A 14445-nucleotide genomic window follows, 5' to 3' on the forward strand; every position below is an offset into this window, starting at 1 on the left:
CTACCAGCCACGAGCAAACAATTGCTATTCCTCTCATGGGAAAGGCTGTTAATCACCTAGGCACAACAAATCCACTGTGCCCGCTCTGTGACATGTCAGCCCAGCCGACCCTGTGTCTGCGTAATGTGAATATATTACGAAGCCCTCATCTGGAACACAGACAACGGAGCCCAGGGAGAAAGCAGTGCCTGAAGGGAGCACCAAACAGGAGACGTCAATGTTACCAGAGATGGGGCAGGGAAGGACTCTTGTGGTGTGATGGAACGAGGATGCTGCTACTGCTCTGTCCATCTCAGTACTGTCTACATGGAGAGGCAGCAGCTCTCCAGGGTTTCAGGCCTACCTGGAGATGCTGGGAATTGAACCTGTGACGTTCTCCATGTAAAGCAGATGCTCTCTAACACTCAGTTACAGCCCTTGCCTATCTGAGACATAGGCAAACTCAGCCCTCCAGATGTTTTGGGGCTACAACTCCCATCATCCCTTGCTAACAGGACCAGTGGTCAGGGATGATGGGAGCTGATGGAAGTTGAGAGTCCCAACAACTCTAGAGGTCCCCACCTCTACTTTTGAGTCCTATGCCTATTCTTAGCAGATTGGTATTCTTGCCTGGTTGACCTCTAGAATGCAGAAGTGTCCCAGGCGACTGGTTTTCCAATCGGCAGGAGATGGAGCCCCAGTCTTCTGGGTACCAAACTGTCACAGAATTGTAGGGTTGGAAGGGACCCTGAGGGTCACCAAGTTCAATGGAGGAATATCAAATAGATCAGGCATCCCCAACCTGCGACCCTCCAGATGTTTTGGCCTACAACTCCCATGATCCCTAGCTAACAGGACCAGTGGTCAGGGATGATGGGAGCTGTAGTCCCAAAACATCTGGAGGGCAGAGTTTGCCTATGCCTGGCCTATCTGGACCAGGGACACAGCAGGCCAATAAAGGAGGGCATTTCATTTCACTTCCATTTCACTTGTAATTTGTACATCACCTTTCTGTATGACTGTGTGTGAGGCGGATTTACAAGCTGAAGAAGCAACAAAGATTGCACACCTCCGATGCAATGCAGAAACGTCACAATAAAAACATAGGTTTAAAATAAACAACTCATACTGCTTTCTTTGATATGAGTAATATTCAATAATCCATTAGGATATAAGAGTACGCAGTAAAATTAAATATCAGCCCCCCCCAAAAAAATAGCTAAACAGAAATTCACTCTTCACAATTACAATAAATAACTTCTAGACTATAAGCAATAAAAATAGCAGCAAGTCACAGTGCATAAAATAACACAATACAAATTGAGCAGCAAAGACACACAACTTGTAAAATTATTATTGTTTTTTTAATCCCCTGAACTCCTCTTCATGGTACTCCTCCTTAAGGACATGGCAATGGTCTGTAAAATTGCTCATGGTAGGGAAAAAGCGGATTTAAAAAAATATTATCGTATGACAAAAATCACTACTTGGCAACTATTTACACAGTATCATTCTTCTTTTCCATAGATTCTAACTCCAAATTTAACACCCCAACCTTTCCCGTTATCACAATAGCATATAATTCTTCTTTTAAAGCCAAATTTAGCCTTATAAACTGATTTACTGAGTCTCTGCTGAGCCAATTTAATCTATAATTTCACACACACACACACACACACACACACACACACAGGCAATTTAACAATTTCAAGTTTGATCCCAATGCTGTTGGGGCTCAAATACCTTTTCCAAGTTTTGCAAACCCTATTCTTGCTCTAGTAAGAATATATACAATTAGGATTTGTTTTTCTACCCATACATAGTTCTAAACAAAAGTTGTTGGGTTTTTTTGTTTTTTGTTTTTTTTTAAAAAAAGGGATATTGTAGAGCTAGAAAAGGTTCAGTAAAGAGCAACCAAAATGATCGCAGAACTGAAGTGACTTGAGAGGTTGCAACACTGGGGTCTTTTTAGTTGAGAGAGAAAAGGCAAGTAGGAGGGGACATGCAAAAGATGACTAAATTGATGCACGATGGGGAGCATTCTTATAACACCAAAATTCAGGGGCAACCAACGAAGCTGAATAGGATAGATAAAAGAAAATACTTTGTCACAAGGCACAGAGTTAAATTATGGAATTCGCTCTCACAAGACACAGTGATGACCTCAATCTTGAGTGGCTTTAAAGGATGATTAGACAAATCCATGGAAGGCAAGGCTATTGATGTCTATTAGCCTCCATGGCTCTGTTTTACTTCCACACTGGCAGAGGAGATCTGAATCCCAGTCACCAGATACCAGAAGTGTGTGTGTGTGGGGGGGGGGGAGTTGCTTCCTGCAGGCATCTGTTTGGACACTGTGAGAAGACGATGCTGAGCAAGACTGGCCTTTGGCTTGATCCAGCACAGCTCTTATTATGTAACAATGGTATTCCTGGCGTGTGCTTATAGCTCTGGACTAAGGAGCTGGGCTCGCTCCTACAAAACAGCTTCCATGAGGAAGAAGCCATCAGCTGGCAGTTTGCATGGACCAGCGTTGCCATTTCCAGGATGCTACTGCACAAATCTGCCTAGGCAAGCGAGGTAAACCCACAGGGATTAGCCTGCCTTTGATTTCACTGGTTGCCATTACATTCCCAGGCCAAATTGAAGGTGCTGTCTTAACACAGCATGAGGGCCCAATATCCTATGGAGAGATTCTCTCCATATAAGCTATCCAGGCCCTAAGGTCATCCATGGACACCAGGCATCCTGGGTACCGGCCAAGGCTGCTGGTGGTGGTGACACAGCATGTGTGTGAGACACACGGTGGGATGAGGACTGAAGGGGCCTGTCTCACCCTCCAAAAGGCCCACCGTAGCCCACTGTTGCTAGAAGAGGGCCTGCCAGGGCCCGCCTGGCTGTGGAATATCGAGGGAGCCTGGACTCCTCATTGAAACTATCCTCCAGGTACTGTTCATGCTGAGATCTGGAGGGTGGCAAAAGAAAAGGGGTCTTTTCAGTAGTAGCCCCCTGCTTGTGGAATGCTCTCCTTAAAGAGGATCGCTGGGCACCCACTTTGCAATTCTTTTTGGCACCAAGCAAATCCATTTCTTTCCTTCCAGACTTTTAAGCAGTTTTTTTTCTGTTTTAATTGCCAACATTTTTTTAAAAAATCGGCCAGTATTTTAATTGGGTCAGCTAATCTGATGCAGTTTTTCAAGGAGATTTGTTGAATTATGATGATGGGTTGCAGATGTATTTGAATGTTTTTACTTGTTTTACTTTTAAATGAGTATCAACAGCGTCCTAGGCCTCATGGCCAAGGATTTATTTAGACATGTCTTAAGGGACACATCAGTCATTCTTATGCCGACGGCTGCTTGAAGAATTCATTTTTTGCAAATCCTGATACTGCACAAAAAAAGTGACCTCATTTGCACTTCCCAAACTAATGCGTGGATCAGAATGTAGCTTTCTCAGGCAAGTGGGAATTTCATACTGCTCTGAATTTTGCAAGGCAATTCTTGACTCAAAAAAAAAAAACCCATAGCAAAATGACTTCAAAATGTGACATAAAATACATTCAAAAATATGTGTTTAAATGCAGGCTTTGTGAGAATCACAGATAAACATGGAAGCCCGAAACCCTGGAGAGCTGCTGCCTCTCAGTGTAGAGCAGTGTTCTGCAACCTTAGTTGAGATTCCTATGTTTGCAGGGGGTTGAATTAAATGACCCTGAGGGTCCCTTCCAACTCTACAATGCGACAATTCCAACCTTGGGTCCCTAGATGTGGGTAGACTACAAATCCCATCATCCTTTATTTACCATTGCGCTAAGCAGACTGTGGATGATGGGAATTGTAGTCTACCTACATCTGGGGACCCAGAGGTTGAAAAACACCAGTGTAGTCAATACTGAGCTAGACGGACCAATGATCTAACTCCATATAAGGCAGCTTCCTAAGTTCCCTGGTGAATCAGCAAAGCTGGAGGCAGCGCTGCCTAGTGGTTAGGTGGTGGACAGGTGTCACAAGGGACCATTATGAGATGCCAGAGTGGGGAGTAACCTTCTCCAAACTTGCAAAGTCCAACAGTGGCTCTGCCTGAGTTCAAACCTGTCTTCCCCCGTAATAAGCTGTGAGCTTTGTCATGTCATATGCTCGTATCATCATATCGTTGGGGGTACTCAAAGGTATGTAGTACCAACACCCCCCCCAAAAAAAATGTTAAAAGTGTGGCACTTACCGCAACAACAACAAAAAAGCACCATATATATGTGTATATATATTAATGCATGTATGTGTCTGTGTGTGCACACACACGCACACACCGCACTGATCTCCTTGGGGAGGAAGAGCGGGATATAAATGGTTTTTTAAAAATAAATAAAGCCATCGACGCAGACACAACTCATTAAAGCACCCACACGCAATTACAAACCCAGAGGAGTGCCCTGCCGGTGACACAGAGAGAATGCTAATCTCCTCATTAAAATTACACTTCATTACAAAAAAAAAAAAAAGAGGCTCAGCCTTCCCCAAGCCTCTAACCCTTCCCCCTATCCCTTGCTGTCACTCAGTGTTGACGTGAGGCGGGTTTCAAACAGGCCTCCCCCACACACACACCTCCCGGTTATTAAACACACATGGAGGGAGGGAGGGAGGGAGAGAACATTAAAAGTCCCCATTGCCCTCTTCTTTGCAACTGATCTCCCTTCTCCTTCCATGGCCCCCCTCCCTTCAACATCCTCACCATTCCCCACCCCACCCCTGTGTTGGGGGGGGGGGAGACTGGAAGGCACTTAAAGAGACAACTACCTTAAAAGCAGAGGGTTGAAAATGGAGGCAGCCTGACAAGCGTAGCTATAGGATTGCTAACAAAACCAAAACAAAACGCAGCCGCCCCTTAGAAGAGGCATTAGCAAAACCTCCCTGGTAAAGAGCTTTGCATGTCCTCTGCATGAAGTTACCCGGGCAAATTGCTGTGTGCTGTTCTGTGGCTCTGCCCAGCATTTCCGGAGGATTTAGCATCGATAGCCTGACTCAAGGGGACGGAGGTGGAGTTCCCAGGCAGTGCCCAACCAGACTCTGCCCAGATCCAGACCCGCACAGTATCTGCAAGCTTTGCCGCATCACGTGTCCTCCTGCTAGTAAGAACCAAGAAAGCTGAGGAACGCAGGGAGTTGCCATAGACCGGGTCAAATCGTTTGTACTTCTAACCCAGCTAGTGTCTGGTTTGACAGACAGCTTCTCTCCAGGGTCTCAGGTAAGGATGCTTGAGGAATCTACGAGTGCTATAGAACCCTCATGCACACCAACCTGTTCTGCTCCTACCCAGACAAATGAGCAAACCACGATGCAACGATCCGCCGCATCTCCCGAATTCTGGAATGAGAGTTCTCTGTTCAAAAAGGGGGGGAAAGGCCACACATACCAAAATGCATTTTAAAATGTGTGATCTTAGGGTGAAACAAAGCTGCGCAATACATAAGGGTACGCATTTAAAGATGCATTTTGATAATAAAAGACGTAAATACTACTTAAAATGAAATTTTAAGTGGGAATATCCATGCAGGTCTTCTTTTAGAGGGGGAGGAAATCACAGATGAGTGGAGCAGAACAGACTTAATGACTTAACACATGCAGGATTGACATATGTCAGAAATAGATTACTCCATCCCTCCTTTGTCTCGGGTAGAGGTCTTTCACATCACCCGATTCTTCTAAGTGGAGATGTCGAGGGTCAAACCAGGGACAATGGGTGTGCTCTACTACTAAACCATGGTCTCTCCCCCTGAAGCCAGGGTTAGGACATCTTCATCAGCTCCATGCCATTCTAGGCACAATGCTCTATTTGGCTTGGGAGCAAGGTATAGCTGAAAGATCTCCCACATGAAGCCAACTATTCCTTAAGTCCCTGCTTTGGCTGCCGCCACCCTGAGGTTAGGCGAGTGGCAACCAGTGACGGGGCCTGCTCTGTGGTGGCACCCTACTTAGAAAAATGGCTTACTTAGCACAGCATTGGTCACGGTTGATGGGAATTGTAGCCTAGCAACTTCTGGAGGGCCACAGGTTCCCTCCAACATTACTAGATTACTGTCCCAGCTTCCCCCTTCATGGTGCTGGGACAGCAAATAACTACAGACCACTGAGATTCTTGCAGATCTAGAAATGGAAAGTCTGTACCTTTGTGACAAGAGCACACGCTTTGCCCATAAAAGGTTCCAGGTTCAATCCCAGGGATCTCCAGGTTACGCTGAGAAAGGTTCCTGCTGGAAATTATTGCAAGCTGATGTTGGTCATGGTACACAATTCCGGCACTGAGTTGGGGAAAGTTGCTCTATCTAGGCCAGTTAGAGCTCTCATTCATTCCCTTTCCTCTGACATGAGACGTTACCTTGGGTTGGATCGTGGTTCTCCCAGAAAAACTTGAGAAGGTCCTCGTAGCCGATGATCTGTGGGTCAAACACAACTCTGACCACTTCCGCATGTCCTGTCATCCCTGGGAACAAAGAAGGTGGAGGAATAGATTGTTATTCCGTACGCCTGAAAATTCCTTTGCTCCTTTGCATTAGAGTGGCTTGTTGTAAGCGCCGTTCCCAGGAGGGATTTTTGTAGTGCCCATCAGCTGATTGGTGCTTACAACTAGCCTAGTTTGGGGCAGGGATCAGCTGCGCTACAGAATTCCAAGTTGGGAAGTCTGACCTGTGGGCCAAAACAGCTGATATCTGCCCCTAGTGGCTGACCAGAGCTTACAGCAAGGCTGCTGGGATCAGCACCAAGAAGCATGAACGTGCAAGCATGCACATTTAGAAAATAGCCGCTTTGCTCTTCCCTTGGTCCAGCTGCCACCGTGATACCGACAGCTATCCCATGGTTTGGCTTAGCTTCATATCTGAACTTAGGCTCATGGTTGGTCTCCAAGTAGTCTCCTGAAAACAAACCATGAGAAGCAAGACAAGGACAAGTCTCAGTTACAGCTTGTGATGTATTTGGAGCAAGACAAACCACGAGCCTGGGTTTGGGCGTGACACTAAGCCAAACCATAGCTTAGCTCTCAACAGCATGGCAGCAGCATAGTTTGGCTTAGCGCTATGCAAGATCCAGACCAGCGAAGGCAATACGGCCATTGTGCTCAGGTCCAGCTTGCCCGCTTCCCACAGGCACCCGACTGGCCACTGTGTGAACAGGATGCTGGACTAAGATGGGTCACTGGCCTGATCCAGCAAGGCCTCCTTCTTCTCCTGCTATGCCTGCATATAGGACTGCATCTGCATTATGCGGAGTAAGCCTCACCAAACTGTTTTATGATCTGCATTATGTTTTGCATTGCATTTCTGCATGCCACCCAGGTATTCTCCAAACCTCCAAAACAAACAGTTAACCAACCAATGGCTGGAAAAACCCCCAAAGCAAAAGAAATCCTGCATCTGCCTTAACAGTACTGAGCAGAATTTTATGCATGCGGGTGGATTAGGGAAGATAGAACCACAGCAAGCAACACTGCAAGGGTTAACCCAGAGCCTCCTTCCCTATTGGTAGTAGCTGAAAAGTCAGGATGGGGGAGAGCGGTGCTCACTACCGCAACACCTCCCCCACCCCAACAGGGCTGGAGATGCTTCTGGGGAGGCCATTTCCCTTGAGCAGTTTCCAGTTAATTTTGCTCAAGCAAACCTGCTGCCCCTCACACGGTAATTAAGAGGAAAAGGAGGGGCTGCCATGCAATGTGATGAGCGAGGCAGCCTAGCGAGCCACTAGCGCCTGCTGAGAGCTGCCCTATATACTGGCGGATGGGGAGGAGCAGATGGGGAACAGCCACAGGCTCTTTCGCCCAGGATGCATTAAGGTGGGGATCACAAGCAGAAGGGAAGGGCAAAGCCTTCCCACCTCCATCCCTGCTCCCCGTCTTCTCCTGCTTGGCAGGTCAAGGTCTGCAGGCAGAGCAAGGAGTTGTGTGGCTCGGGGAGCAGCCATGCTAGCAAAGCACCACTCCTCCCTCCAGCACACACGCAAAAAAAGTGTGTGTGTGTGTGTGTGTTGAGAATCACACTCCCCTGCGGCAGAGAGAGATTTGCAGCTGCAGCCTCAAAATAGGCCTGCATCTCGAAGCTGCTGCAGCGTGCCGATGCGCACGGCCGTGCATCTCTTGCCCTCTGCTGCACCCAAGGAGGCACTGCATAGCTGCACGCCAGAATCCCCACACTGTTGGGCAAAACTTTTCCTCCAACAGCCTTGATAGGCAAAAGCAGAAGGAGCATGGATAGGCACAAGCCCGGGGCAGGGTGGGGTGGGGAGAGCTGATGTCACCACTATGATCTGAAGCACAGCCACAGTTATGCCAGCTTGGCCTGCCTGGGTGTGCTGATTGAGCTTTGCTGCAAAACTACCTGTAGGTAAAGGATGAAGGAGAAGGTCCTACGGTGCATTGCACTGGGGGCGCAGGGGGTAAAATAAACCACCGGGTTATGCCCTGACCATTTTGCAGTGGTAATAAAGAACTAGGCCAAACCCAGATTCTGGGACAGCCCTCCCTACTTTAGTAATCCAGTACTATTGCTCCTGTCATCACCTGCCCATTCATTTGTTATCACTGCCAATTCACCCTCCGAGGCCCAGTCTATCCAGATGGAGAGGTTGCTTGCTGCTCTTGTCGTTGCTTGTACACCAGGAGAGGGCAGTCGAACAGGAATGTGGAGCAGAGGCAATGAAGACAGGGCATAGGGAGCTAAGCTGAGACAGCCCTGCTACCAGAGAGGGGCTTGCAAGGTGCCAACTCATGATGCCAACCCTGCTTGGGGCAACGAGATCATCTGGTTTGTGCATAGGCTGCATTCTGTAATAAGCCAGGTAGCAAAAGCAAGGAGGAAGAGCAGGTCTGTGAGGCCCTGGGTGGAAACAGGAGGACCCCTGTGGGGGTGTGGGTGGGCTTCAGCAGTTGCCCAACAAAGCCACCTCTTGACACTGACTGTACATATAGGCAAGGGAAATGATGCCGACTGAGCCCTTTAGATAAGAAAGCTCTATAGGGTGCTAACACCAAGTGGTTTCCTGCAAGGCAACTGAGCCTCCTTCCCTACTCACTTAACACAATACAGTATGGAATTTAACCATTTTCAGTTGCCATATGTCCTCTTTTCCCAGGACATGTCCTCTTTTTCAGGGGTGGAGTCGTTGCAGCGACCCATAGTTAACAGAAGTCGGCAAATGTTTCCTCTTTTTTGCTCTTCAAAATATGGCAGCTTCCAGCCCAGGGATAGGAAACTGGTGCCCCTCTGTCATGTTACTCAACTCCTATCCGCCTCAGCTAGCGTAGTGTCAGGAATGGTGGGAGTTGTTTTCCAGCAACATCCAGGAGGCGGCCACAGGTTCCCCATATCTGAGTCCTAACCAAAAATAAGACATTTAATCCTGAGCTGGGGATTTTAACATCTGCACCAGTATTACTTAAGATCAGGCCTCGCTTCTCCTCACCAGGGATGCCAAAGGATCTCTTAGTCTCCTTTCCTCCCAGATGGCACCCAGGGAGCAGATACAGACTTAAATTTGGAAAGCAAAACAGGACACTCTTCTCTCTCTCTCTCTCTCTCTCTCTCTCTCTCTCTCTCTCTCTCTCTCTCTCTCTCTTTGGAGATGCATCATCTCAGCCCAGATAGGGAAGGGTTAAGCTCAGAGACAGGTTATAATTAGATGCATCTCTGCTACATTTGCAGCCCAACACAGTATGTATGTATGGGGGGGGGATGAAGAGATAAGAGTCTGTTGCCTTCTTTTATCTGCAGCCAGCCAACCAGCAGAGAAGGAGAGTCAACTGGGAAGGGTGTGTTCAGCAAGGCCGGGCAAAAGAGCTGCTACCCCAAATAGCCAAGCACAGCAATTGCAAACAAGACTACCGTTTCATTAGGAGGGCAAGAGATAAGGACAGCCCTGCTGGATCAGCCCAGCTCTAGACCATCCTGTTCTCACTGTGACCAACTAGATGCCGATGGGGATGCAGCAAGCAGGACCCGAGGGCAGCAGCTCCCTCCCCACTTCTGACACCAAGTGACTGGGATTCCTATTTGTCCCTCTGTCAGGGGAGATAGAACATAGCCATTGTGTGTAGGAGCCACAGAGAGCCTCATCCTCCATTTGTCTAATCCTCTCGTTCTTTAAGTTAAATAAAAATAAAACAAAAATGTTGGTAAAAAAAATATGACAGAACAACACAAAAAGGACTTACAACAAAAAACTGAACTTTTAATAGAAAAAGGTGAAATACTTAGGGGTATGGTTGACAGCCAAGAATATAAATATCTTTGAACACAACTATATAACCACTTGGAAAGAAATAAAAAGAAATTTGGAGGTATGGGGGAGGATGAACGTATCATTGTGGGGAAGGATATCAGTAATAAAAATGAATGTATTGCCAAGAATGTTATTTCTATTCCAGTTGATTCCAGTAATCAGTGGAGCAGGATTACTGAGCCCAGCTTTGGCTGGGGAGGGCGGGATATAAATAAATTTTTATTATTATTATTATTATTATTCAAACAGTGGCAGAAAGATATTTCAAAATTTATCTGGCAGGGGAAGAAACCAAGGATAAAATTTAAATTGTTAACAGATACTAAGGAAAAGGAGGTGGCTTTTCCCTGCCAGACTTGTGATTATACTATGAGGTGTCCTATATTTGCTGGCTTCAGGAGTGGATTGTTCTAAAAATGGTTCTAAGCTGCCCAAATTTGGTGGTCGTCACCACAACCTCTCATGGGAGTGAATTCCATAAATCTATGGAGAAGTACTTTCAACATTCTTCTGCTATTCAGCTTCCCTGGATGCCCTTGAGAAGCCCACAAGGACCTGTGCACCACAGCACTCAATCCTCCTGCAGTTTCCAGCAGCTGCTATTCAGTCGCACATGACCTCCAAACATATCCATGAGGACTTGTAGCCACCGCAGTAGCATAGGAAGGGCTGTGTGGCACCCCAGGGCAGCACTTGAAGCTGCAGGGTGCCTGAGCCGCTGCCTCCCTCCTGGGCACCCTCTGGGCTCAGCTCTGCCCAAAAAAGCAGCACAGAGCATGGGTTTCCATGCTGGTGAACCATCGAAAGACGTGTTCTCCATAGATTTGCCCATGTTGTTGGTGGGCATCCCTGCCTCTTGGGGGAACAAACTCCATAGTTTATCTATGATAGGCAGGTTTGGTCAAGTCTATAGTCGGAACTGGAGAGAAAGAATCAAATTACATTTGTACAAAAATGGCTGCCAACCAGACAGCAGTAGCTGTGGGCAGAGCTCTATCCAAAATCCAACAAATATTTACCGTTGGTTTACATGAAAATTTTGTCAGTCAGGCATTCACTCCGAGTGCTGCATGCCCCACTGTAATCTCTTCAAATTACTCCTTCCAGAGAGGGTGTGTGTGTGTGTGTGTGTGTGTGTGAGAGAGAGAGAGAGAGAGAGAGAGAGAGAGATCCTTAAGGAAAACCTGAGCATTATATCCCATCTTGATCACTGAGATCATCCGGAGGAGCGCTGTAAGCTGATGCCCATGTTACAGAAACCCAAATGGCCTCAGCTGAAAGTTTGGGCATTTAGTGTGGTCCACCCTTTGCTGTAGGAGACAACTTTAGCAGAGATTCAGGACCTATGTTCCCTCTGGACTTTCAGGCATTTTTAAAAAGCATTTTTTAAAAAAGGAGATAGAAGAATTACACAACTTTTAGAAAACATCTGAAGGCAGCCCCATTCAGGGAAGTTTTTAATGTCTGACATAGTATTCTTTTTTATATTTTGCTGGAAACCACCCACAGTGGCTGGGTAAACCCAGCCAGATGGGCAGGGTACAAATTAATAAAAAAATTATTATTATTATTATTATTATTATTATTATTATTATTATTATTATTAATGTCAATGGGCCTTTGCATCTGTTTAATTAGCCAGTCCCTTTAATGGTTATTGTATTGCTTTAAACCATGTTTTTAACACTGCGTCCCGAATGTTTATAATATGGCAGCCTAGAAATACTTTCCCATAAATAAAATAATTAAAGCCCCTCCTTTTCCCAGCTGCATTGTGTTAATACCCAGAATGTAGACAACAGACGTGGATAATATTTCTTGCAGACAGATAATCCCCTGTACCAGCACTCAAAATGTTTTCACAGATAAGCTGCAAAACCGTCTGTTCTGATTGATCCAGGTTGGGGATGTTGCGGGGGAGGGGGATTAACTTCACCAATAAATACATTGGCGTGCCGAGAGGAAAATGGGGCAGCCACACCCTGCACTGATATTACTAAAAGGGTAGTGCTATTAACCACAGGGGGCCCTTCACACCCTTCCGCAGCTGTTCCAGATTCTGATGGGGAGGCCGAAATACGGCCAAGGCGACCTCCCTTTACCAAGCCAAACACGTGAGTTGATGCTAATGTTTCAGAAGAGGGGCACATCAACAGCTTCTTCTCTCCAGCAGGGCTAGCCAATGAGGTCCTGACGTTCCTAGTTTCCCATCAGGACCAACAGTCAGGCATGATAGAAGTTATCATCCAAGAATGTCCAGAGGGCTACCTCTTTGTTAGAGCAGAGGTGGGGCAAAACATGGCCTTCCAGATGTTGTTGAACCACAGCTCCCATCAACCCTGGCCATTGGCTGTGCTACCTTGGAGCTGATGGAAGTTGAGAGTCCCAACAACTCTAGAGGTCCCCACCTCTACTTTTGAGTCCTATGCCTGTTCTTAGCAGATTGGTATTCTTGCCTGGTTGACCTCTAGAATGCAGAAGTGTCCCAGGCGACTGGTTTTCCAGTCGGCAGGAGATGGGGCTCCAGTCTTTTGGGTCATGAAATTGTAGGGTTAGAAGGGACCCTGAGGGTCACCAAGTTCAATGCAGGAATATCAAATAGATCAGGCATCCCCAACCTGCGGCCCTCCAGATGTTTTGGCCTACAACTCCCATGATCCCTAGCTAACAGGACCAGTGGTCAGGGATGATGGGAACTGTAGTCCAAAACATCTGGAGGAATGAAGGTTGGGGGTGCCTGAACTAGATCATACGTGAGTGATGGCCATCCAACCACTGCTTAAAAACCTCAGAGGAAGGGCAGCCTGCCACTTCTCGTGGGCTCTGGAACAAGAATTAACTATGTCAAACATGCAAACATATGTTAATTACCGTATTTTTCGCCCCATAGGACACACCAAGTTTTTTTGGGGGGAAATAAAGGGAAAAAAATATTTCCCCCCCAGGTGCTTGTGGGGCCAGCAGCGGGGAGAAGTGCTCTTCTCCCTGCCGCCCGCCTGCAGATCAAGTCCGGGGACAGTGGGAGGATGCGCTGCGCCTCCCAGCTGTCCCCGGAGCTTGCGGGACTGGCGGCGGGGAGAAGCACGCGTCTCCCCACTGTCAGCCTCCAAACCACATTGGGAGACAGCGGGATGGCGGCGTTCCGCCTCCCCGCTGTCCCCCGACCTTGTGGGGCTGGCGCTGCGGCTCTCCTGAAGCCTGGAGAGCGAGAGGGGTCGGTGCGCACCGACCCCTCTCGCTCTCCAGGCTTCAGCAAAAGCCTGCATTCGCCCCATAGGACGCACACACATTTCCCCTTCATTTTTGGAGGGGAAAAAGTGCGTCCTATAGGGCAAAAAATACGGTATATCTTCCTTAGATACCAATGGAATGAGAGGTGGGTGGCTGCTAGGAAAGCAGCCTTTTTGTCGGCATCTTGCTTACACAATGCCTTCCCCAGAAAGGCTTGCCTGGCAGTGGCCCTGCAGCTATTTCTGGACAACAACTCCCATCTTCCATTGGCCATGCTGGCTGGGGATGATGGGAGTCCAACAATGTCTGGCGGGCCACAAGATTTAAAGTCCCCTACTTTAGAGTCTCAGATCTGGTCTCCTCATTTCAATTGCTTTTGTTTGATTTTATCACAGCTGAAAGCCTGTAAATTTTGATAATAAACCCGATTTGCAATGGGGGTTGAATAATTTCGATTGCAACTGCATGTTGGGATGTTATCTCACAGGTTCACTAGGCAAGAAGATCATAACCAAAACCCTCCACAAGGACTAAGAGAGGTGGGGAGAAAAACCACTCACCACTGCGGACTTCCTTGTAGGTAGGATTGGGGGTAAACCCTCCTGAGAAGCCAACCTGGGTGGAGAAGACACCCGGCAGCTTCCAGAACATTCTCTCCGCTCCCCAGAAATACCCCATGCCTGGGTAGAAAAAGAGGTAGGAGAAAACCCAAACGTTATGAATAGGCTGCAGAAAGAATTCTTGGATTTTTGAATTGTTTCAGCGCTTTATCACTGTTATGAAGGGTGATCACAGGGTTCTGCTGCCATTGCCCCGCCCCAGGCAATGTGTTCACTGAATATGCAGAAGGGGGTGGGACCATGTCTCTTGGCTCCACCCCAACCACAGCAGATTCAATGTCAGGGATGGGAGGGGGTGTCAATACACATACGACTCCTTTCAAACTAGTGCCAACACCTAGGGGCAGAGG

General features: G+C 47.4%; 1 protein-coding gene across 6 annotated transcripts in view; it reads right to left on the reverse strand.

Moving 5' to 3' along the window:
• LOC309375291 (mitochondrial peptide methionine sulfoxide reductase-like) overlaps nt 1-14445 on the reverse strand; it is a 46294-nt gene that overhangs the window by 10353 nt on the left and 21496 nt on the right. For 3 of the 6 annotated variants that reach the window (XM_081920960.1, XM_081920962.1, XM_081920959.1), the window contains 2 exons: nt 14036-14155; nt 6355-6459 (listed from right to left, as the gene is read on the reverse strand). In XM_081920960.1, coding sequence (XP_081777086.1) covers nt 6355-6459; nt 14036-14155 — 225 coding nt within the window. The remainder of the gene's footprint in view (nt 1-6354; nt 6460-14035; nt 14156-14445) is intronic. The other 3 variants (XM_081920963.1, XM_081920961.1, XM_081920964.1) reach the window with 1 other exon arrangement.

Source organism: Podarcis melisellensis (assembly GCF_964234715.1).
Source record: "Podarcis melisellensis genome assembly, chromosome: 8".
NCBI classification, from domain to species: Eukaryota; Metazoa; Chordata; class Lepidosauria; order Squamata; family Lacertidae; genus Podarcis; species Podarcis melisellensis.